We start from the raw sequence: 25,479 nt of genomic DNA, 5'->3' as shown, positions 1-25,479 counted from the left end.
CTTCACATCCTTAGCCAATTGCAATTCCATTTGCGCTTTCGCCTTCCTGATAACCCCCCGGCATTCTCAAGCTAGACATTTAAATCCCTCCCTGGTCATTTGTCCAAGTTTCCACTTTTTGTAAGCTTCCTTTTTTTGCTTAAGTTCACCAAGGATTTCCCCTGTAAGCCAGTCCGGTCTCATACCATGTTTGCCTCTCTTGCTACGCGTCAGGATGGTTTCTTTCTGTGCCTTCAATAAGGTTTCTTTAAAATACTGTCAGCTGTCCTGGACTCCTTTCCCCTTCGTGTTAGCATCCCAGGGGATTCTGCCCATCAGGTCTCTGAGGGGGTCAAAATCTGCTTTTTTGAAGTCCAAGGTGTGTATTTTACTACTCTCTTTTCTTCCTTTGGTCAGGATCCTGAAATCTACCATCTCATGATCACTGTTTCCCAGGTTGTCACCCACCTCTACTTCCTCTATTAGTTCCTCCCTGTTTGTGAGCAGAAGGTCAAGCTGCAGTCAAAATAAAAGGGGATGGGATCCTGTTTGCAAACTGGCAGGTCGCTCTCAGGTGCACTCTTAAAATGCCTGCTTATTTCCAGGCAGGGAACAGCTAGAGCCCTTTTGAGACAGAGGGTTGCATCTGGCCTTAACGGCACTTGTAGCTCTCGCCCCTCCTACAACTAGAGTACGGTTTAACCAGGTTTCAGCTCTAACCTGGGAGTGCAACTGCAGAGATGGGGATGCTGCACAGATCTCAGTGCAGGTCTGCCCCTATCTGGGATGGCCATTAGGGCAGCGTGGGGAGGGGGGAGCGCAGGTGTCCACAGGTGGCTCTGCAAGAAAGTCCTTGACCATTTGAAAGGCTGGAGATGTAGTTGGAAGCATGAGGCGATGGGCACCTCTGCCACTATCTGGGCGGGGTAAAGGGATTAGGAGTTATCCAATGAGGCTGCTGCCTGGCCATGCTCTGGGGAAGACAAGGGGCTTCTCAGAGGTTCTTGTTCACCTAAACATTTCCCCTTGCCCTTGTGAGATACCAGAGAGCAGCCCTTTCTTATGCCTCTTGCTCAGCACCAGGGACAGAGATTGGTGACATGAGAGTGGGGAACCAGAGGGGCTCTTCTCATTAATGCTGAGTCGGAGTGAGCTGGCTCAGAGTCTGGTGTGAGGGCTGACCCCCTGAGAAGCACCCTGAGTTTAATGTCCTGCTCCTTCATACACAATTTAATGCTCTTGCAGATACAGTGCTTCTGCTAAGGAAGCCCCATGTATGCAACATCATTCAGCTTTGACGGGGAACACTAACTGGCATAGTCCACAAAGCTTGAAGCCCAGGGATTGGGGAATGCCCCATCTCTGGATCAAGTCCCCAGAGGCTGCCTCACTACAATTAAATACTAACTACCCACCCAAACTAGTAGCTGTAATTTGTGAAGAGTCAGAAGAACCGCTGGGGCGACTGCTTGCCAAAGCAAGATGCCGTCCCAGCGCTGTCACTAGCAGTAAGAAGGAACTCAAGGTGGGCTATACATGAAACACTTCAGAGTGTACCATACGGATACCACTGGCTACAAGAAATACTGGCACTTGCATGAAGCAAGCACGCACACCTCACACAGAACTGCAGCCAGGCTCACCCAATTCCACCAGGCGCCAACCCAAGGCCCTAACTGGATGAATGATCCACCACTGAGTGAGCGGGGAATCCCACTGAAATACACTGACATCACACAGGTGGAAATACCACTCTCTCACACTCTACCTGGGCCACTTCCTACTGCACTTCCTTAAGCTTCAGTGTGTGGAGCATCAGGTTCTCTGGGCTTCTCCATGTAGGTAACTCTGTAGGTGCTGATAAGCACAGACCTCCTGTCCAAACCTCAAGATCTCTGGCTCCCGCAGGTAAAGACTGTGATAACTCTTCAGCTAGGGCCTCCACCAAAACTCCTTCCTCTCCACTGGCCAGCCCAGACTGAGCCAAGCTGCTCCCTTTTATACTAGTATAGCATTTGGAGCATGCCCAGTATAGTCTGAGGACAAGACTTCTTCCATCTATAATGAGGTTTAACCCCTTTTCACCCAGTATTGTGTATGCGTGCCTTGTCAGAGGCTTCAAGTCAGGACTTGGAGATGTGAAGGAGCCCATTTAGACAGTTTGGCTGGCTTTAACTAGTGCTATTAACAAGGATTTCCCAGAGCAGGGACTTATGCTTCCCAGAGCATTTGTACTTCACTCTACCCCTGTCGATTTTCTTAAGCACATCAGAACTATTTAGCATTTCTGGGCAAGCACAAGACAACAAGACAGACTGTGCAGGCCTACAACAAAACTAGATCCCAGACTGAAAAAGTAAACCTATGTACATATCTCATCACATTGCCAAGTCTTTATCTATCTATCTAGGTAAAGATGTTGCATTTGACACTACAGTACATAGAGATATCTTTACTGGTTGCTTCGGTGTGTCTATTTACCGGCTCTGCAGCCATGGAGACTTGCGGCTCCCATTCAGTCCACTTTGCTGTGTGCAGCCAAGGGGAGCCTCGGTCAGCAGTCAGACTCTTAACAGTTCATTATCAAAGAGCACTAAAATCTCTAACAGATCAAATGATCTTTTTATGTGCACCATACGGGATCTCATAGTTCTAGAGAGATATCAACTGCAAAGATCTCATCATCTGCCAGCTACTTCCTTGTTCACAGTTTCTTGGACCCCCCATCCCAGTGAATGTGAATCTGGTTTTGTCATTTCCTAGAACCCATATCAGTTTAGCAGGAATGAAGTGGAAGCACTTACTCTCATGCTCCTCGTGTACCACTATGTTCACACGGTCCACACTCGACTGGATATCGTTCCATGTGACAAACTCATTCCCTTCTGTACGTGCCTGAGCTTTCAACTTCATCAAGTCATCAATGTATCTGCCACACACACAAGAGAAACGATAAGAGACATCATGTGGGCTCAAAGGGGCAATTTAGCATGTGAGCCCAAGGACATTGTGAGAAACCAACATGCAATGGAAGGAGCAACAGTGACAGAATGCAAGATGAACTTGGACCCAATGCAAAATGGGGAAGGAGAGATATACTAAAGGGAGATTACAAGAGCCCAGATCAATGCAACTCGCAGGACACCACAGAGACAGCATGCAAGAGGGTGAGTCCAAGACCAGTGTGAAGATTGACCATGGACTTCTTCTGAATGGGGAGTAGCATCAGCAACAGCCTAAAAGAACCTGCACAGAGTACTAATGTGAAGTCTGGGAAGAGATTTAAAAAGACTGTATATGAGTAGGACCATTGCTTTTTCTTTTTTTGACGGTATGCACTGGTACGGCATACTGGCACCTTGTTCGGGAGCACTCACACCAAGCCACTTCCTACGGGCACAGCCCCCTGCCAGCCCTGGGAGCACCCGCACCACTTTCCCCTGGCACAGGCCCCTGCCGGCCCTGGGGCACTTGCACTGCACCACTTACCCCCAGCCTGACTGACTCCTCTTGAAACATCAAGATGAAAAATTCGGTTTTTGCTTATGCACATGATGACATGATATAGGGAGCATGGTGGGAGAGGCATTTTTTCAAATTTACTTTCCTCAAGAAATGAGTATCGGCACTTTTTTTTAAAAAACAAAAAAAACCACTGAGTAGGACTAATATGAAGAGGTGCCATAAGAGAGAAAATGCCGTAAGAGACAAAACGCAAGAAAGCAAGCTTGTGGGACCAGACTATATGTGATGGTAAACAATCTGGAAAAATAACATTAAAGGGAAAAAAAAGAAATATCAGGAGAATAATACAGGGAATATTGGGTGCACTAAAAGAGACCACATCCATCTGTTCCATGTACCCACCTCTGGGAGTTTTCATCCTCAATGTTAGTGAGCCCTGTGACTGGACTGCTCAGTTGTTTCCAAACTGTGTTCATATCCCCTGAATCCAAAGCCCTGTTAATTAGAGCCACAGACGACAGCATCTCCACCGCAACCGACAGCTCTGGGTGGGTGAGGTTACCCTGCATACAAAAAGGACAATCAAGACCATTTACCAGCCACAAATCTCTGGGACTGGATGGCATTCATCCAAGGGTTCTAAAAGAACTCAAATGGGAAATTGCTGAGCTATTATCTGTGGTTTGTAACCTATCCTTTAAATCAGCTTCCGTACCTAATGACTGGAAGGTAGCCAACGTGACACCAATATTTAAAAAGGGCTCTAGAGGCGATCCTGGCAATTACAGACCAGTAAGTCTAACCTCAGTACCGGGCAAATTAGTCGAAACAATAGTAAAGAATAAAATTGTGAAGCATGTAGAACATCATAATTTGTTGGACAAAAGTCAACATGGTTTCTGTAAAGGGAAATCCTGTCTTACTAATCTGTTAGAGTTCTTTGAAGGGGTTAACAAACATGCGGACAAGGGGGATCCAGTAGATATAGTATACTTGGATTTTCAGAAAGCCTTTGACAAGGTCCCTCACCAAAGGCTCGTGTGGGATAAGAGGGAAGGTCCTTTCTTGCACTGAGAACTGGTTAAAAGACAGGAAACAAAGGGTAGGAATAAATGGTAAATTTTCAGATTGGAGAGGGGTAACTAGTGGTGTATCCCAAGGGTCAGTCCTGGGACCAATCCTTTTCAACTTATTCATAAATGATCTGGAGAAAGGGGTAAGCAGTGAGGTAGTAAAGTTTGCAGATGATACAAAACTGTTTAGGATAGTCAAGACAGAAGCAGACCGTGAGGGACTCCAAGAAGATCTCACCAAACTGAGTGATTGGGCAACAAAATGGCAAATGAAATTTAATGTGGATAAGTGTAAAGTAATGCACATCGGGAAAAATAACCCCAACTATACGTACATATGATGGGGGCTAATTTGGCTACGACAAATCAGGAAAGAGATCTTGGAGTTATCGTGGACAGTTCTCTGAAAACTTCCACCTAGTGTGCAGCGGTGGTCAAAAAGGCAAATAGGATGCTAGGAATTATTAAGAAAGGGATAGAAAATAAGACCCAGAATATCTTACTGCCCCTGTATAAAACTATGGTACGCCCACATTTTGAATACTGTGTACAGATGTGGTCTCCTCACCTCAAAAAAGATATTTTGGCCTTGGAAAGGGTTCAGAAAAGGGCAACTAAAATGATTAGGGGTTTGGAACGGATCCCATATGAGGAGAGGTTAAAGCAACTGGGACTTTTCAGTTTAGAAAAGAGGAGACTGAGGGGGGATATGATAGAGGTATATAAAATCATGAGTGGTGTGCAGAGGGCTGATAAAGAGAAGTTATTTATTAGTTCCCTAAATAGAAGAACTAGGGGACACCAAATGAAATTAATGGGGAACAGGTTTAAAACTAATAAAATAAAGTTCTTCTTCACACAGCGTGTAGTCAACCTGTGGAACTCCTTGCCAGAGGAGGCTGTGAAGGCTAGGACTACAATAGAGTTTAAAGAGAAGCTAGATAACTTCATGGAGGTTAGGTCCATAAAAGGCTATTAGCCAGGGGATAAAATGGTGTCCTTGGCCTCTGTCAGAGGCTGGAGAGGGATAGCAGGAGACAAATCACTTGATCATTGTCTTCGGTCCACCCTCTCTGGGGCACCTGGTGCTGGCTACTGTTGGTAGACAGGATACTGGGCTAGATGGACCTTTGGTCTGACCCAGTACGGCCGTTCTTATGTTAAATGTAGGCCATGTGAGGTGGACAGATTATGGAAGTGGTTACAATACCTACAGTGAGTGAGTAAAGGAGGAAGACAGTGTGACAACACAGCTATTGTAAGCTACATGAAAAAGGATATGGTGCTAGAAAGCGATCAATTATGATTCCATGTTTTCAGAGAAATATCTACAATAACTCCAACATCTCTTTCTCAAGCAGTAAACTAATTTAGTCCCCATCAATTTGTATGTATCGCTGGGATCATGGTACATTAATTTGTATCTACCGACACTGAATTTCATCTGCTATTTTGTTGCCCAATCACCCAGTTCTGGGAGATCCCTTGTGGTCGGCTCTGGACTTAACTATATTGCATTATTTTGTACCAGCTGTAAACCTTACCACTTCACTGTTTACCCATTTTTCCAGATCAGTTATGAGTAAACTTAACAGCACTGGTCCCACAACAGATCCATGGGAGGCCCCACTATTTACCTCTCTCCATTCTGAAAACGGACCATGTATTCCTACCCTTTGTTTCATATGTTTTAACCAGTTATTGATACATGAGGAGACTTGCCCTCTCACCTTGTGACTGCTTACATTGCGTAAGAGACTGAGACAAGGATTCATGTCATCAAAGGCTTTATGAAACTTCAAATACACTGGAACACTCTTGTCCACATGCTTGTTTACTCCTTCAAAGGACGCTAACAGATCAGTGAGGCTTTCCCTTTACAAAAGCTATGCTGAATCTTCACCAATGTATCATGTTCACCTATGTGTCTGATATGTCTCTTCTTTACTGCAGTCCCACCCAATCTGTCAGATATGGAAGTTAACCTGTCACTGCCAGGATCATCTCCAGAGCCTGTCTTAAAAACTGGTGTCTCATTAGCCATCTTCCAGTCATCCAGCATAGAAGCTGACTTAAGAAATAAGGTACATACCACAGTTGGTAGCACTGCAATTTTTAATCTGAATTGGTTGAGAACTCTTGGGTGAGTCTGGTGATTTATTATTGTTTAATTTATCATTTAATAGTCAATTCCACAAACTTTGAACTGCAACACAGTTTCAAGAATTGGCAAAGCAGCTATATTCAGGAGAAGGTGGGGAATGAAGATCTAAGAACAATGGATATTGCTGGGAATGGTCAGACAGATTCTCTTTCCTGTTCTTGGAAAACAGTTACTTACATCAGGGCTCTGCTGCTGCAGAGTGGCCAGCTCCCTCTGGTAAAGCTCTGCAGCAAATGGATAAACCTGAGGTAACTGAGCTTCTGGATTCAAAAGTTCTCCCACAGTGTTCTCCGCAACACCCATCTGAATTGCAGAATTAATCCTTGCCACTGCTGCCAACCCTAGAGATTAAAGGGAAAGAAGGCACAAGGGGTTAGGAAGACGGAGAGCTTGTACCTCTTATACTATGTATAGGATAGACTTATGTGTAGTTCTGGGGAGGAGCTGGTGGTCTTGGTACATGAAGGAAGCAATGACATAGGGAAGGGTAGGAGAGATGTCTTGGAGGCCAAATTTAGGCTGCTAGGAAAGAGATTGAATTCCAGGACCTCTATGGTGGCATTCTCAGAAAGGCTTCCAGTTCCACGTGCAGGGCCAGGTAGGCAGGCAGAGCTTCAGAGTCTCAATGCGAGTGCATGAGACGATGGTGTAGGGAGGAGGGGTTTAGATTTATAAGGAACTGGGGAAACTTTTGGGATAGGAGGAGCCTATACAGGAAAGATGGGCTCCACCTAAACCAAAGTGGATCCAGACTGCTGGCACTTAACATTAAAAAGGTCGCAGAGCAGTTTTTAAACTAACAGAGATGGGGGAAAGCAGACTGGTGCAGAGGAGTACGTGGATCGGACAGAGACTTCTCTTAGAGGAGAGTCTATTGATAGAGATTATCTAGGTTTTAGTCAGGAGGACAGGATAGAAGATAATAAAGTATGGGCCAGATCAGATGAGAAACATTCACATAAAAAAGAATCTGACACATCAGAAAAGGGCAGACAAATAAACAGTGACAAGCTTTTAAAGTGCTTCTTCACAAATGCTAGAAGCCTAAATAATAAGATGGTGAACTAGAGTGCCTCGTGTTAAAGGAGGATATTGATATAACAGGCATCACAGAAACCTGGTGAAGTGAGGACAATCAATAGGACATAGTCATACCAAGGTACAAAATATATCGGAAAGACAGAACAGGTCATGAGAGGGCGGAGTAGCACTATATGTGAAAGAAAATGTAGAATCAAATGAAGTAAAAATCTTAAATGAGCCAAAATGTTCCATAGAATCTCTATGGATAGTAATTCCATGCACTAATAAGAATAAAACAGTAGGGCTATATTATCAACAACCTGACCAGGACAGTGATAGTGATTATGAAACGCTAAGGGTGATTAGAGAGGCTATCAAAACAAAAAAAACCAATAATAGTGGGGGATTTCAATTATCCCCCTATTGACTCGGTACGTCACCTCAGGACGAAATACAGAGACAAAATGTCTCAATACCTTAAACGACTGCTTCTTGGAGCAGCTGGTACAGGAACCCACAAGGGGAGAGGCAATTCTTGATTTAGTCCTGAGTGGAGCACAGGATCTGGTCCAAGAGGTAACTATAACAGGACTGCTTGGAAATAGTGACCATAGTATAACAACATTTAATATTCCTGTGGTGGGAAGAACTCCTCAGATGCCCAACACTGTGGCATTTAATTTCAGAAAGGGGAACTACACAAAAACGAGGAGGTTAAACAGAAATTAAAAGGTACAGGGACTAAAGTAAAATCCCTACAAGCTGCATGGACACTTTTCAAAGACACCATAATAGAGGCCCAACTTAAATGTATATCGCAAATTAAAAAACACAGTAAAAGAACTAAAAGGCAGCCACCGTGGCTTACCAACCAGGTAAAAGAAGCAGTGAGAGATAAAAAGGCACCTTTTAAAAAGTCAAATCCTAGTGAGGAAAATAGAAAGGAGCATAAACACTGCCAAATTAAGTGTAAATATGTAATAAGAAAAGCCAAAAAAGGAGTTTGAAGAACAGCTAGCCAAAAACCTAAAAGGTAATAACAAAATGTTTTTAAGTACATCAGAAGCAGGAAGCCTGCTAAACCACCAGTGGGGGCCCCTGGACAATCGAGATACAAAAGGAGCACTTAAAGACGATAAAGTCATTGCAAAGAAACTAAATGAATTATTTGTTTTTGTCTTCATCGCTGAGGATGTTAGGGAGATTCACAAACCTGAGCCGTCCTTTCTAGGTGACAAATCTGAGGACTTGTCACAGACTGAAGTGTCATAAGAGGTGGTTTTGGAATAAATTGATAAACTTGACAGTAACAAGTCACCAAGACCAGAAGGCATCACCCAAGAGTTCTGAAAAAACTCAAATGTGAAATTGCAGAACTATTAACTATGGTCTGTAACCTATCCTTTAAATCAGCTTCTGTACCCAATGACTGAAAGATAGCTAATGTGATGCCAATATTTAAAGAGGGATCTAGAGGCGATCCCAGCAATTACAGATGAGTAAGTCTAATGTCAGTTCTGGGCAAATTAGTAGAAACAATAGTAAAGAATAAAATTGTCAGACACATAGAAGAACATAATTTGTTGGGAAAAAGTCAACATGGTTTCTGTAAAGGGAAATCATGTCTTACTAATCTATTAGAGTTCTTTGAAGCGGTCAACAAACATGTGGTCAAGGGAGATCCAGTAGATATAGTGTACTTAGGATTTTCCCTCTTACCCCATGACAACTTAATTTATATAAGAGCCTTTGGTGAGGGACCTTGTCAAAGGCTTTCTGGAAATCTTTCATGGACTGAGAACTGGTTAAAAGACAGGAAACAAAGGGTAGGAAAAATGCTAAATTTTCAGAATGGAGAAGAGTAACTAGAGGTGTTCCCCAAGAGTTAGTCCTAGGACCAATCCTATTCAACTTATTCATAAATGATCCACAGAAAGGAGTAAAGAGTGAGGTGGCAAAGTTTGCAGACGATACTAAATTGCTCAAGAGAGTTAAGACCAAAGCAGACTGTGAAGAGCTTCCAAAAGATCTCACCAAACTAAGTGAGTGGGCAACAAAATGGCAAATGAAATTTAATGTGGATAAATGTATAGTAATGCACATTAGAAAAAATAACCCCAACTATACATCCAATATGATGGGGGCTAATTTAGCTACAACTAAATAGGAAAGAGTTCTTGGAATTATCGTGGATAGTTCTCTGAAGGCATCCACGCAGTGTGCAGCGGCAGTCAAAAAGCAAACAGGATGTTAGGAATCATCAAAAAGGGATAGAGAATAAGACAGAGAATATCTTATTGCCCTTTTATAAAATCATGGTACACCCACATCTTGAATACTGCATACAGATGTGGTCTCCTCATCTCAAAAAAGATATACTGGCATTAGAAATGGTTCAGAGAAGGGCAACTAAAATGATGAGGGATTTGGAACGGGTCCCATGTGAGGAGAGATTAAAGAGACTAGGACTTTTCAGCTTGGAAAAGAGGAGATTAGGGGGGATAGGATAGAGGTATATAAAATCATGAGTGATGTGGAGAATGTGAATAAGAAAAAGTTATTTACTTGTTCCCATAATATAAGAACTAGGGGCCTCCACATGAAACTAATGGGCAGCAGGTTTAAAACAAATAAAAGGAAGTTCTTCTTCACACAGCGCACAGTCAACCTGTGGAACTCCTTGCCTGAGGAGGTTGTGAAGGCTAGGACTATAACAGGGTTTAAAAAAGAACTAGATAAATTAATGGAGGTTAAGTCCATTAATGGCTATTAGCGAGGATGGGTAAGGAATGGTTTCCCTAGCCTCTGTTTGTCAGAGGGTGGAGATGGATGGCAGGAGAGGGATCGCTTGATCATTACCTGTTCTGTTCCCTCCCGACTGTTAGCAGACAGGAAACTGGGATGGATGGACCTTTGGTCTAACCCAGTATGGCCATTCTTATGTTTTCTATTATGACGGCAGTTGTTACCACCTGCTGTGGAAAAGGCTTTTGCTCTGTGGACACTCCAAGTGAATTGCCACATATGAAGAAACCTATGTGAGAAGACTACATTCCCTCCACTGCATGAATTACTGGGTGAAATTATCTGGCCTCTGTTATTCAAGAAGTCAGAGTAGATGATCATAGTGGTCTCTTCTAGCCTTGAAATGTATCGTTCTATGGTAATTTTCAATCATTTTAAATTAGTCAATTCCAGAAACAGCATTTATATCAGAAAAATAACAGAAACTAAGTTTCAGAGTACATTTTCAGAAGGACAACATCTCTTTACCAACAGCGCATCAAGTAGTTAGAGCATTAGGATCTGTACTTGCAATTAGTTCTCTCCTAATTGGATACTGGAAAATGGCCAGAGTTGCAGGGAGATCCAAGTTTCTATCTCAATGGCTGTGTCCAGACACAGGGGTTTTTTCAAAAAAAGTAGCCTTTTTTCGAAAAAACTTCACCTGCGTCTAGACTGCAGCCGCGTTCTTTCGAAATTAAATCGAAAGAATGCAGCTTTTCTTTCGACGGTGGTAAACCTAATTCCACGAGGAAGAACGCCTTCTTTCGAAAGTGCTCTTTCGAAAGAAGGCATTCTTGAAAGCAAACAGGCTTTTTAGAAAGAGAGCATCCAGACTCACTGAGTGCTTTCTTTCGAAAAAGTGGCTTGCTTTTTCGAAATTCCGCGTGCAGTCTAGACGCTCTCTTTCGAAAGAGGCTTGCAGTCTAGACATAGCCAATGTGAGCAGAACTGAGTCCACAATAAGGATCACCAGTTGGCCTCAGGCTCTGTGCCATGGAGCTACCTGGATTTCCCTCAAAGACCCAGGATCAAGAGATGAGCATAAGCATTCAACTACAAAAGTCACTTACATGGGACACAAGTTTCCTAAATGTATTTTAAAATGTCTAGTTTGAAGCATGACTTGTATTATAAACCAGGTTATAAGACCTATTATGCGGAGACTGAAAAGAATCACAGATGCTGGCTTTCTGCAAACTTCTCACTAGCCCTGCTGTTTACAGGGAAGTCACAAAGAGGCATGACAGCTGATGTCGGTGTTCCAACAATGTATAAATGATGCACTCCCTCAGGCCTCTGATCACCTCCACCAATTCCTTGGCTATAAGCTCTACTGAAAGGCTCCTTACTTCGCTGATATTGTTGTGCTGCATGGTTAGCAGTGTCCACCCCAGACTGTAACTCCTCCTTCTGAAGGGGGCTTGCCAGACCAGTCTGAAAAAAAATAAATCACACACAAAAGAAAGTCAGCTCTCTTGTGACTTTATTCAAACACAACAACATGAACAGGAGTTTTTCCCTGTGAAATTTTACCCATGCACAATCCTTTGCAAACAGAATTCTGCAGATGTAGGAGAGAGAAATTATTAACCAGACTAGCCAATTAGCCCGTCATAAGATGGGATTTTCAGGTCTCTCCTCCACTTTGGTCTTCTCTCCTGAGCCTCCAGTCTCTCGCTCCGTGTCTCCCTCTCTCCTCCTCCTACTGCCTCCCCTCTCTCTCAGCTCTCCTCCACCTTCTGCCCCTCTCTCCATCTCTCTTCTCCCCCTCCTGCCTCTCACTCTCTCTCCACTCTCCCGTCTCCATCGGAGATGCACACTTGTCCAGGCCCCGCCCCCCTTCGCAGCGCTCGGCTGACTTAATGGAGATCGCCTATCTCCTAGAACTGGAAGGGACCTTGAAAGGTCATCGAGTCCAGTCCCCTGCCTTCTCAGCAGGACCAAGTACCATCCCTGATGAATTTTTGCCCCACATCCCTAAATGGCCTCCGCAAGGATTGAACTCACAACCCTGGGTTTAGCAGGCCAATGCTCAAACCACTGAGCTATCCCTCCCCCCAGTTCTGTGCCACTCAGCTGGGCTGCCGCACGGGAGCAAGCAGCGCAAACGGCCTCTCTCTCTCTTCTCCTCTTACTGCCTCGCCCTCTCTCAGCACTCGTCTGCCTCTCCTGCCTCTCTCCCCTTCTCTCTCTCTTTCTCTTCTCCCCATCCCACCTCTCTCTCCCCTTCTCTCTCTTTCTCTTCTCCCCATCCCACCTCTCTCTCCCCTTCTCTCTCTTTCTCTTCTCCCCATCCCACCTCTCTCTCTCTCTCTCTCTCTCCCCTCCGCCTCCTCCTTTCTCCTCTCCGCTTTACTCCTTTTGAATCCGGCACCCTTTCCTGATGTCAGAGATGCATGCTCATCCAGGCCCCACCCCCTGGCTGTTCCCTCTGAGCGGCACTGTTACCTCATGCCGTGGAACTCGGCTGACTTCTGCGCCGCTCAGCCGGGCCACTACGCAGGAGCAAGCGGCCGTTTGGGCTCCCCTGCGGTGGCTCAGCTGAGCAGCACAGAAGTCAGCCAAGCGCCATGGCAGGAGGCGAAGGGGGGATACGGCAGTGACGTACATGGCCAGGCCCCGCCCCCGGCCATGTATGTCACTGCCCTGCCCCGTTCCCCTCCCGCCGTGGCACTCGGCTGACTTCTGTGCCACTCCGCCAGGCCGTCGTGGGGGGCTGAGCGGCGCAGAAATCAGCCAAGAGCCACGGCGCGAGGCGAAGGACATGACTCAGGCAACAGCGCCGCCCAGAGGGAACAGCCAGTGTTTCTGCGTTAGAGAGTCACAGACATTGGGCTACTATATATATATATATATGATACTTCCATTGTATGTGGTGAAAGAGACTTGGTTGACTAAAGTCTGATGCCTTCTCTGAGATTTCAGATGCCAAGCAGGTCTAGAAAATTAAACATGGGGCTAGGAGCCAGGTAAGTTTCCAACTAGATCTTTGCCATTAACTTGCTGTGAAGCCCTAGGCAAACCCTTAAATTACTCAAGATTCCACATTTACAAAAATAGGAATAAAAAATGCCAGATAGAAACTTTCAGAAGTAGTTCTACTTCTTTGATTATATAGAGGGTGATCATATTTTCTAAATGGTATTGGTTACTTGAATAGCCACGTAACCTCATGAACTCTTATCGGTTAGAAGAGTATTTTATAGGCTCTGGAGGGTGCGGGCCCCAGGCTTGCCCCAGTGTGCTCCAGCCTCACCCAGAGGAGCTCACTGCCACCCTGCACTGTTGCCTCTGGGTGCCAGGCAGGAGATTGTCAGCATGGGGAACCAGCTCCCCTCACACACTGGCTACCTGTCACCATGTGCTGCTACCTCTGATAAAAATAAATCAGCCCCATCTGAGCTCCCAGACTCGATGCGAGCTGGATCTGAGCCTGCCTGCCTACTTGGCTCCCGATACACTTTAAATGCAGAGCGGCAGCAGGAGTAGGTCCAGACCTGTCGCAAGCCAGGACTGAGCCAGGCTGCTGGCCAGACTTCTAAAAAATTTACTGGTGGGAGGGGAAGGAAATGCATGTAATCTATAGCATTAACCAATAAGCTTTTGCTTATCACTATTACATCCCTACATTGCATGGAGGTTGCCTATGCCCCATCACATGCAGAGCTGACCCAAGTTTACCTGAGCCCTCTCCCCTGCACATAGTTGGCCTAAGATGCCCCCACATATCATGTGCGGGGCTGACCTAGGCTACCTGGTATCACTGCTTGTCTCAGCCCCGCGTTGATGCTCACCCCATTCAAATATTCCTCCACAGCTCACTACAGGAAAATCTTCCCCCCTTTGGGGAGGGGGGGGGAGTAAATCCAGGTATTTGTCTTGTTTGCTCTTGCCAACTGATGATCAGTTGGTATAAGCCAGTGGTCCCCAACACGGTGCCCACGGGCGCCATGGCACCCGCGGGGTCATTTCTGTGCGCCCACCAAGTGCTCAGGGCTGGCTCTGCCCTGGGCACGTGGCGCATGCACGGTGCAGGCCCCGGGAGCACGGCTATGGGGGGTGCCGGCCCTGGGTGCGCGGCGAATTGGCCTCCCCACCCCCAGGCGTGCAGCTGTGAGGGGTGCTGGCTCTGGGCGTGAGGCCTGGAGGGTGCCGGCCCCAGGCTTGCGGCGAATGGGTGGCCCCACCCATGGCCACGCAGCGAAGGGGTTGCTGGCCCCAGGCACGTGGCTCCTGGGGGTGTGGCATATGCGTGGCCCCGCCCTCGGGTGCACGAATGTCCCCGCCCTCTGGTGTCCAGCAGGCAAACAGTTCCAGACTAGGAACTGCTTTTCCATACTGTGACGGGTCTGGCCTGCCCCGCACTGAACATGAGGGGCGGAGAGCCTGTCTATTGGGTAGAATATGCCCCTCCTCAACAGCTTTGTCAATGTGAGTTTGAAATGGCAGCATTATTCCTGGATGGTAAATGTCACAACTTAAGTCTTTAAGTTGTGACATTTACCATCCAGGAATAATGCTGCCATTTCAAACTCACATTGACAAAGCTGTTGATACTATACCATTAAGTATTCTATTTATGTACATAATCACAGTGTCTCTTGCATACGTATTATGCTATTGGAATAATAAGTTTACTTTTGCAACACTGAAAAACAAAGAAATGTTTTCCAAAGTACCTTTAACTCATGTATGGGGGTTTCATGATCCCCAAATCATTAATATATGATTCTTTTTGGTATTCTAAATACTTGCCCAATGATTACATATGCTTTTCCATACCTCCTGTTTCTGTTGCCTGTCACTCAGAAGCTGTTTGAGATACCAGTCACGATTTTCTCGCTGTACTCCTCGGAGCCCCAGGGCTGGTGATGTCAAAACTTCAAATAATACTAATGCATCTCCCTGTTCCAAAGCCAGATCTATCTTTGATAGGGCTGAATGTGCTAGGGAGAAAGTAAGGTAAAGTAAGGGTCAAGAGCTAAATGTAGCAATCATCAGGCCTCTATAACGCAGGCCGAGAAGGCGTTTCTTCCTGAACACTATCGACTGATGGTTTAGGCCTAGAAGTCTCTAAGTCAGGCTCCAAAATCAGGCTCAGGAGGGCTTTTAAGAGGCAAAGAGACTAAAATGGTATGTAATACTAAGAGCACAGAGTTACACACGGGGATCCTTCCCTCGTTTAAGGAGCCTGGGGAGGGACAAGGGGCAGGATGAATTCAAAATAGAGAGCAATACTACTCCGTTCAAAGTGCGGCCGTAGAACAGGAAGTCAAGGAGCCATTCAGAATGTTCTTCATCCAGGCCTAGTTCAGTGGGAAACTTACTGTTGACTTTGTTGACATTGCCCTGAATCTCAGCTTGAGTCAGCAGCTCTTCGTACACATCCCTTTCTCTCGCTGAGTTCTCAGAAGCAGTCTGACAATGAAACAAACCAATAATGCATCACTAGACCAGATTTTGCAGTGCTTTGTTTAGAGCAGGGATTGGCACTCTATGGCTCTCTAAGGAACCAGATATGGCTCTTCTGGAGCCCCAACTCAGCCCCGCATTGCTCTCCATGCTGCAGGGAGCCAGTGCTGCCCTGAGACCCTCATATCTCCAAACTCATGCAACCCCACATTCCCAGACTCCTGCACCCCCACATCCTCAGTCCCCCTGCCATAACACTCCTGCACCCTCTCCCACACTCCAACCTTGTGCCCTGAGTCCATCATGCACTCAAATTCCATGTCCTGAGCCTCTCGTATACCCCAACCCAGACTCCTGAAGCCCTATATCCCCAGCTCCCTGCCATAAGATTGACAGAAGGCAGCCTGAATGCGTGCATGAAACTGGATTTGACCAGTTGTGATGTAAACTTCAAAGAAATGTGTGAAAGGATGCAGCAGCATAAGTCCCATTAAATAAAGTCTGTATGTACAATGTTTTCATTTATGCTGTTATTAATCATTACGTCAATATTTTCAGTCATGCAAATGGGCATTCTTATACGGCTCTTTGTTGACCACTTGTTCTGAATTTTGATGTAGTTTGGCTCTTTGGTTTGAAAAGGTTGCTGAGCCCTGGATTAGAGGCCTCTAACTGCCCTCCAGAAGAAAGGGCAGTAAACATAACTAATGCACACAGCAACAAAGCTCTAACCCACTGCACAACAGATAAGTAATAATTACACACACACATAAAAGGGAGTCCTAGAGGTGAGTATCTCTAGGTGTGTGTGCGCGCGCGCGCACACACACACACACACACACACACACACACAGGATGATTTTAAAAGCAATTTTAGTATAAAAGATGCAGTAGATCCACTGAGGGAGACACATATAGATTCTCAAACTGGAAATGTTCCATATGAAATAAATGGATATAATAGTCCAGAGCAGGCCATACATCTAAGTACTGCTAACTGGCGTCCCACTGCTGCAGCCAGAAAGTGACAAATAGTTTGGGTAGAATTCTGTGAACAGATTCACTTGCACAGTACTTTTGGGACCATGGCGTTTAGACTTGGATGTATAGTGCTTGTAAATATCGGCCTCCATAAAATAGAATTACTTACTGGCTAAGTAGACTTGGAAGACAAAATTCACTAAGCAACTCTAATCTAGGTGAAATTCTAGAACTAGTTCAAACTTTGTAGAAGAGTTGTTTTTATTAAATATCTATATCAGAGACTCAAAAATTCTATATAAAAAAAGGACAGGCTTTTACTGATGTCTAGAATAAGACCTCTCCTCTGTTCTTCCACCATGCATATTCCTTGGGAATCTATGTGTAAGGGATTCTTGTAGAACTCTGTTTTCTTCCATCTTGTAATATATCACATTTACCCCTGAGGACAATAGAATTTCACTAAGGACAAATCTGAACTAACTCCTCACGTAAAATACTTAACACCATATTTTCACTAGATTCCTCTGGTGGCATAGTGAACTCGAAACAATGAACATGAATTCGTAGTTACAAAGGAGTACTGTTCTCTTACTCTGTTTTTGGCATTCTCCATCTTGTCCTTCTTTGCTTGGTACAATGTGTCCTGATATATTGATGCCAGCGGTTCCTCAAGATTCACCAACATGGCATTGGGGTTCTTCATTGCCATAAGGGTGTCAGCTGGAACTTGATGGTCAATTGCTTCATTAATGGCAATAACAGCAGCATGCACTGAAAAGCAAAGCATAGATTCCTAATTTACTGCAAAGACAGCTGCCCTTTCTTGCAATAAATTAAAAACTGCTCTAGCTTTGGCATTTCTGCAATTATCAGTATACAAATTGCAAGTAAGGTTCTATTTTTGACCAAGGCGGTATCTTATTCCCTGATATCAGTTTGATTTTGACCAAATCAAATACAGATTTTCAAACAAAAAAAAATGCCTTGGCCATAAGACCACCTATGTTGATGTAAATAATAGGGAATATTACTGCCAGCACTTAAACATGTACTTTTCTATCCAATCTGGCAATTTAAACGGTCACGGAGGATGAAAATCCATTCCCCTTACATGCTGCTTCATCCACAGAAAGTTCATTAGCTAAAATTCCTCCAATCTTGCTGAAGGCAGGCATCTGAATTCCATACTTTTCCAGCTCACTCCTCATATTGTTGATCTCCTCCTCTGAAATACAAAGAAAAAAGGTGCAATATAGGCAGAATCAGACCTAAAATCAGCTATTGCTACACAAAAATTAGGACAGCTACAAAAGACTGCAAATGCCATCTCAAAATATTTTATGCATGCAGCCTGAGAAGAGACAAAACTCTCCTATATTTGTTCCAGTTGCCCAAACTGAAGGGGCTTACACAAGACTGTTTGTAGTTCCATGCGCCTAGTGACAAAAGTTTGAAACAGATTACATGATCCTTGTGTGGTTTGAAGCCAACAGGGCATGGAAAATACATACACTATCCTACAAAGCTTGCTTTCTTCTGCAGCTGCTGCTCTGGAAGGAGAGAGTCTAAAACCAAGGGAAGGGAAGGGAGAGACAATGGAGACATACTAATGTTAAGAGTCAGTTACTAAAGAATTAAGAATAAAACTTCCTCCCAAAGTTCTGGAGTCTCCTTCCCCAGCTAGTATCGTAGGAATCCATCAACATTTTGTAAGCTTCTGTTTAGTTTGCAGAAGCGAAGAGGGCAGGGGGATTTGATAGCAGCCTTCAGCTTCCTGAGGGGAGGTTCCAAAGAGGACGGAGAGAGGCTGTTCTCAGTAGTGACAGATGGCAGAACGAGGAGCAATGGTCTCAAATTGCAGTGGGAGAGGTCCAGGTTGGATATTAGGAAAAACTATTTCACTAGGAGAGTGGGGAAGCACTGCGATGGGTTCCCTACGGGAATAGTGGAGTCTCCATCCCTAGAGGTGTTTAAGTCTCGGCTTGACAAAGCCCTGGCCGGGTTGATTTAGTTGGGATTGGTCCTGCCTAGAGCAGGGGGCTGGACTTGATGACCTCCTAAGGTCTCTTCCAGCTCTATGAATCTATGATACTAAACATAAATGAAATGAAGGCTTCGGCTGAGTTGGGCATTAATCCCTCTTCATCCATTCCGTAAAGCATCTACTGGAGTGAGTAAACAGGACATACAATTTCATATACATTTAAATTTCAGAGAAGCAAGAAATCTCCATACCTGTGAAGTCCACCTTCCCATATAAATCTTGAATCTGAGGGGCCAGTCCCAGTTTAAACAGGTACAGACTAGGAAACAAAATGTGGGAATAATTAGCACTAATCACGCCTTGTGGCCTTTACCACACATACAAGTACATTAAGGGAGATTTAGATGCAGGAAACATCCAACTAAGTGAAAAGAATTCTAGATGGTCAAAACCTGCCTTTTCAATTCTGATGGTGATTGATTCTCCCAGTGAAACATCTGTGTATAGAGGCAAGTTACCATGAAAAAAAAACAGTAGACCCCCCCTCACCTAAAAAGAAGATCCATATAGCATAAGAGCTCTTTAAAAGTTCCCTTTTCATCAGCAGACATCTGGTTGCACATGTGGGTAACTTCTTACCAAAGATTTGCTTTATTCTACTGGTTACCAGTACAGAGCCAGCCTAACTCTATAAGTGTAAACACACCCTGCAGCTACCTTAGGGTGGTAAAGGAGGCTTGCATATTTTTTATGGAACAAGGTAAGTTGGTATTGGGAAAGTAAAGAAAGCTAAATTGAATTTAGGCCATGTTAATTCTGAATACAAGTGTTAACATCAGAGTTTAATGAAATTTAACGTATTCATTTTTTAATTCACTTTTGGTTAATTCAGATTAACTTTCCTGAGTTTCCTTGTGTAGACAAATTCTTCCTCTTGGAGACCCATATGCTGCCCACTATTTACATTTCAGCAAAACCTAGGTCGTTCTGAATATCTGGATTCTGATTTACATATCACTGGCAAAGAGGAGCAGACTGACAAGGAGATGTGGACATATGTCCGCTGAACCCAGCTATTAAGAATAACTGCAAAAGCTACTCTTAAGCTGCCAGTGAGAAGGAGCCTCATTAACCCACACCCCTTTCATACTGGTCAAAGGAGCATAGACTACACAGTTCTATACTTGGACATCACACGATGCTGAGTGTTCCTGGCAAGTTCTATGCATGTTGAGATCTGAGTTGAAAGCAGATTCACTTCTACAAATAATACGATTTTAGAACAGCCTTAAATTAGGGATGTCTTAATGTTGATTACACAATTAACTGATAAGCCTTGGCTCGCGTTACCAGATAATCCTATTGCCTACATGCACTCCCTCCCCCACCTTTGCTGACTCAGAGGCAGCAAGGGGTAGGAGGCAGGAACTGAAATGCACATGCTGGCTGAACCTCCTGCCCCCCCCACTTGCTGCCTCCATAGGAGAGGAAGGGCAGTCGGGAGCCAGCTCCCCTGAAGCATCGGCTTCTGCCTGCCCCACCCCCCCAAGTGTGTATAAACATGTAACTGCTAAAACTTCAAGCATGTTTACCCAAATACCGGATAGATTAAAAATATCTGAACCTCAATAGAGGTTCCAGGTAGGGATGTTAACTATCTGAATGCTTCCTTCCAAAGGATCAGAAAACAAAAGAATAAGCTTCTTCTTGAGGACTGGCAACAAGGAGTCCTGTGGCACCTTATAAACAGATGTATTGGAGCATAAGCTTTTGTGGGCAAAGACCCACTTCGTCAGATGCATGTAGCGGAAATTTCCAGAGGCAGGTTTAAATATGCAGGCCAGAATAAGGCTAAAGATAACAAGGTTAATTCAGTCAAAGAGGGTGAGGCCCACTTCTAGCAGCTTTCGTGGAGGTGACTTAAGGACCGTAACTGAGTGTACTAAGATGGTGACCCAAATTGATATGGTTTAGTGCTCTTTTACAGAAACATCGTAAGAAGTGTTCTTCACATGAAGCCCACTAAATATTCTTCCCCAATCAGATTGGAAACCTGCATCCAAACTGGTTAATCAGGAAAAACTAAGTCACTGTAATGAAATTATCTCTCTCTGGAGCAAAACCTTCCATTTCAACACACACTACAGAGGCAAAGTCAGAAATAACTAACACAGCCAAGTGGATCTCTTTAGTTACCGCAAGAGGTGAGACATTATCCTTCTGAGCCTCTGAAAGGGTTTTAAAGCATGACGTGGCTTTTCAAAATGCCCCACCCCCCCAAGCCTCCTTGATTTATCCTAAAAATAAACATGCTGCAGACAAAGGCCGGCTTCAACTTACTCTCTTTACCTGTTCTAGCTAAACAGACAAGCTTGAGCCTATTTTCTCCCAAGACACAAGCTGAAGTTCATTATTTATTATCAGGTGAAAATTACAGTGCTGACACTTCCCTTTATGCCTCTCACACTGCAGCTCTAGATAAAGATTCATACAATGAACACGAAAGTGAAAATATAGAACCATTATAAAAGTAATCATTCCCCATATGAGATAGGAGTAGGGCATGTGCATATTCAGACTTCTGAACACCCATGGTACATTCATACCCTTCCTGAGATTAGTGTCCAATTCAGTGAGATTTCATCAGCATGCCAAGTTATCATTAGTGCCAATGTCTGAACTGGTGGGGATTTTGGGGGGGCCCACTGAGCTGCATGGGACCTTTCCCTGCACTGTCCATACATAGCAACAATTCCTTCCCTATATGGAGTCTCCCAGCAGGCACAGGCCAAAGGAGCACAGGGAGAGGTACCATGCAGGTCCAGCATCTCAGATGCCTGTCATCTCAGCTACTGCTCTGCCAACAGCCTTTCTTCTCCTCCCTGCCCACAGCCTCGTCCCTCCTGTGCACAGGCAGGTTTATCAGGCTGCTACCTCTTCCCCACTCTCTGCTATGGCTTTGACGACAACCTCCTCTTCTCTCCCAGCCCCCCACCTCCTGTGCAGTCTGAGTGCAGGCAGGCTTCTTCCATGGCTGTAATCCTAGAAAGAATCACAGAAACATCCTAAATACGAGTCGCAGGCAGGTTTGCAAGGCTGCAGACAGGAAAGGGAGGCCCTCACACGATCTTCTCTAGCTGCAGCCCCAACAGACCCGCCTGCCAGGGTGCTCAGCACATTCCAGTGCTTCCTTCTGGGACTGCAGCCAGAGCCTTCAAAAAGATGTTGTGAATAAGCAGCATGCTGTTGTCAATATCCAGATCCCATTAATATTGAAGTCAATGGGATGAGATTGATTCCCAACAAAATATTACTATTAACTGTAAGTTGTTTGTATCCAGGTTCTTATTAAGTGGAAACCACTATACATGTAGAGCCCTGCGTGGATACAAATCTTTTATCCGTATCCCATCCATATCCAAAAATAAGCTCTGGATATCCGTGTCCACATCCACAGATATGGATACCTGCAGATATAAAGCAGTTCTAGATACAACCTTTGTCTCCGCACCCCTATCTGCAAAAATGAGCCGTGGATATCCATGGATTTGCATGCTTCCATAGGGTAGGAGACATTATACTGCACACACTTTTAAAAAGCTCTCACTACACTGCTTGCCTCCTGATACTGTGCATTCACAAATATGCACATACACACACACACACAATCCCCACGGTGGGCGATTCACAGCTGTACAAATCCCATGCCTAAGGCGTGGGAATCTCAAAATGTACACATGGCCACTACTGGTTGGTGATCTCACTGTCTCAAACATGCATAGTGCTTAGAACGGAAAATATCAATGCATTTCAGAGACGCCGCTTCTGGAGGCTGAAGACTTTACTTTAAGCCTACAGTACATTCATCCCCACCATTCCAAATCCGAATTCATGTACATTCTTGCAGACTTGGGATTTCTAGGCAGCCTTCCTTCACTCGCAATTCAAATTCCTGCCTAACATGTGTTACCTGAGAGCATGGATACAATAGATGCAGCGTGGCATGTTCTTCCGATCATAGATGTCAGTAGTTTCTGGGTAGAAAATCTGAATATAAAACAAAGTTAACTATCAGAATAATACCTCACACACTAGCCAGCCAAGTAGAAAGGAATTTAACAACCCTAAAACTGCTCCAGATAGTTGTGGCACAGGGAGGTTGTGAAATCTCCATCTCTGGAGATATTTAATAGCAGGTTAGACACACACCTGTCAGGGATGGTCTCTAGACGGTGCTTGGCCCTGCCATGAGGGCAGGGAACTGGACTCAATGACCTCTCAAGGTCCCTTCCAGTTCTAGTGTTCTATGAGTCTACGAAATAGTGTCAAAACACTGTCAAGCTGGAGGATTTCTTACTCGACTCCTGTAACCCTCACTGTATGAGAAGTAAGGGAAGTCGGAGGGAGCGTGCACTATTTTGAAATAAGTGCCATGTAGAGGCTCCTTATTTCAAAATGGAACACTCTCCCTCTGACTTCCCTTACTCCTCGGACAACGAGGGCTACAGGAGTCGGAGTAAGAAGACCTCCAGCTTGATGCTGTTTAGTCGCAGACTAAGTGCATCTACACTGCAGCACTACAGGCAGTCCCCAGGTTACGTACAAGATTTGGACTATAGGTTTGTTCTTAAGTTGAATTTGTATGTAAGTCGGATATAAGTCGGATCCGCGTAACTCGGGGACTACCTGTATTTCAAAATCACTTAGTCTGAGTCTAAACAGCATCAAGCTGGAGGACTTCTTACTCTGACTCCTGTAACCCTCATTGTCTGAGAAGTAAGGGAAGTTAGAGGGAGAGTGTTCCATTTTGAAATAGGGAGCCTCTGCATGGCACTGATTTCAAAATAAGCTATTTCAAAATAAGTTATGCAATTGATGTAGCTCAATTTACATAGCTTATTTTGAGTTAAGTTCTGCAGTGTACATGCACCCATACTGTTGGACCCACATTCCTGCTGGCCCCATGCACCATCTACATGACCATCCCGCACCCGCTCCCCACAGACATACTGTGTGGTATTCCAGGGGAATTGGGTTGGAGATGCTGAGAGAGTCAAGAGATTATAGGGATATTTACACGAAGGACTGGGGAAGAGGATTTTGTTTGAACCGGATGAGCAGAAGGGGGCAAACTTAGCTACATTAGGTCGATATTCTCTTAAGGTCCCTTCAAGTTCCACATTCCTTCTCTCCTCATCCAACATCCTCCAGAGCACCATCTCTCCCCCGAGCCCATTCCTATGCTTCCTGCTGCCCAATCTGCTCCTGTAAGTCACTAGGAGTTCAGCATTGGACAGTTGTAAAGGCAGGAGAATGCTGGAAGGAAATGTTTGACAAAATCTTAAAATTAACATTTCCAAGGTTTTTTTCTTAATGCAGACCAGACCGCAGGTAAGGGTGTAGAATAGTGACCCTTGTGTGACTAAGCACATAGTCTGTTCTTGTAACATGTAACAAAAGTGAGAGGAAAAGTTGTTTTGGGAATAAACCAATGTTCATGGTTTGACTTTCTGTATTTTTTCATAGATATTCTGATTTTAAGGACAGAAGGGATTATTGTAATCATTTAGTCTGACCATTTATATAAGACACGTCACAGAATTTCAGCCAGTCACTCCTGTACAGAGGCAAATAATTTATATTTACCTAAAGCATCTTTCCTGAAGACTTGATTTCAAGACTTCAAGAGACAAAGAATCCACCACTTCCCCACAAAAAAAATGGAAAAATTCACCCGTTCCAACAACTGTTGCTTCTTTTATCCATGATTTTCCTACGATTCCTAAAAATTTCCACGACTAAACTGTAGCTCAGGCATTCTGTTCAACAGAATGAAAAATTAAATTCTGTACTGCAGATCTCACCCAAAATGAGCGCTAAGCATATGATACAGAAGGAGTAATTCACTCTGCCTCCCACTCATATAGACAGAGATGGGAATAGAGTATTTCAACAAACTTCAGGATGACGTTTCTAAGGAGGACCAAGTCTAGGAAACTATGGGTTAGGTAACCAAAGTTTGCTGAATCATCTGTTTTGGCAAATTCATCCCACAACATTCAAAGCCAGGCTTTTCAGTGCAGCAATTACCTTGGGGAGGCCAATCTCAGACATGGCATTCAACCACTGAATAACATTATCTGTATGCCGAAAATGAAGCCCAGTTGCCTGAAAGAAAGTGGGAGGGTGGAAAAAGTACATGAATCATCATAGCCACAGTGAGTACTAGGGAACTTTGCTAAGACTTGTATCTGATAAGTGTTACTTACATCATCTAAACACTTCCAAAGATCTGAGGTCTTAGGTATGATGATGAAAGCTTTCTACAGCCAGCTATATTTAAGGCTTACAAAAAGCCAGCTCTCTCAGACTTTCACATGCACAGAAACTCAGACAAAACTAAAAGATCTTCCTTCATCCACTATCTACAGTTCAGGAAGAGTTAAATTTTTTCACTTTAAAACTGCCCCAATCTATTACTCACTCATTCACTGACAGCTCCTATACAACAGAGGTGAGGAACCTTTTTTCTATTGGGGCCATTGATCCATGGGAGAGGGAAGTGGGGGAGAGCAATCAGGGGCCATACACAGCCCCACAAGGGGTGG

At 44.5% G+C, this 25,479-nt stretch overlaps 1 protein-coding gene across 3 annotated transcripts in view; it reads right to left on the bottom strand.

Annotated features, from left to right (window-relative positions):
- LOC102458593 (ras GTPase-activating-like protein IQGAP1) overlaps window positions 1-25,479 on the bottom strand; it is a 564,033-nt gene that overhangs the window by 150,463 nt on the left and 388,091 nt on the right. For all 3 annotated transcript variants that reach the window (XM_075916962.1, XM_075916963.1, XM_075916961.1), the window contains 11 exons: window positions 24,962-25,039; window positions 22,842-22,918; window positions 19,123-19,190; window positions 17,999-18,112; window positions 17,480-17,658; window positions 15,819-15,909; window positions 15,274-15,437; window positions 11,841-11,925; window positions 6,859-7,022; window positions 3,847-4,007; window positions 2,784-2,908 (listed from right to left, as the gene is read on the bottom strand). In XM_075916962.1, coding sequence (XP_075773077.1) covers window positions 2,784-2,908; window positions 3,847-4,007; window positions 6,859-7,022; window positions 11,841-11,925; window positions 15,274-15,437; window positions 15,819-15,909; window positions 17,480-17,658; window positions 17,999-18,112; window positions 19,123-19,190; window positions 22,842-22,918; window positions 24,962-25,039 — 1,306 coding nt within the window. The remainder of the gene's footprint in view (window positions 1-2,783; window positions 2,909-3,846; window positions 4,008-6,858; window positions 7,023-11,840; window positions 11,926-15,273; window positions 15,438-15,818; window positions 15,910-17,479; window positions 17,659-17,998; window positions 18,113-19,122; window positions 19,191-22,841; window positions 22,919-24,961; window positions 25,040-25,479) is intronic.

This window comes from Pelodiscus sinensis, unplaced genomic scaffold (assembly GCF_049634645.1).
Source record: "Pelodiscus sinensis isolate JC-2024 unplaced genomic scaffold, ASM4963464v1 ctg56, whole genome shotgun sequence".
NCBI lineage: Eukaryota > Metazoa > Chordata > Testudines > Trionychidae > Pelodiscus > Pelodiscus sinensis.
Note: the sequence above shows the minus strand (reverse complement) of the source record. Positions and strands in the feature narration are given on the sequence as shown.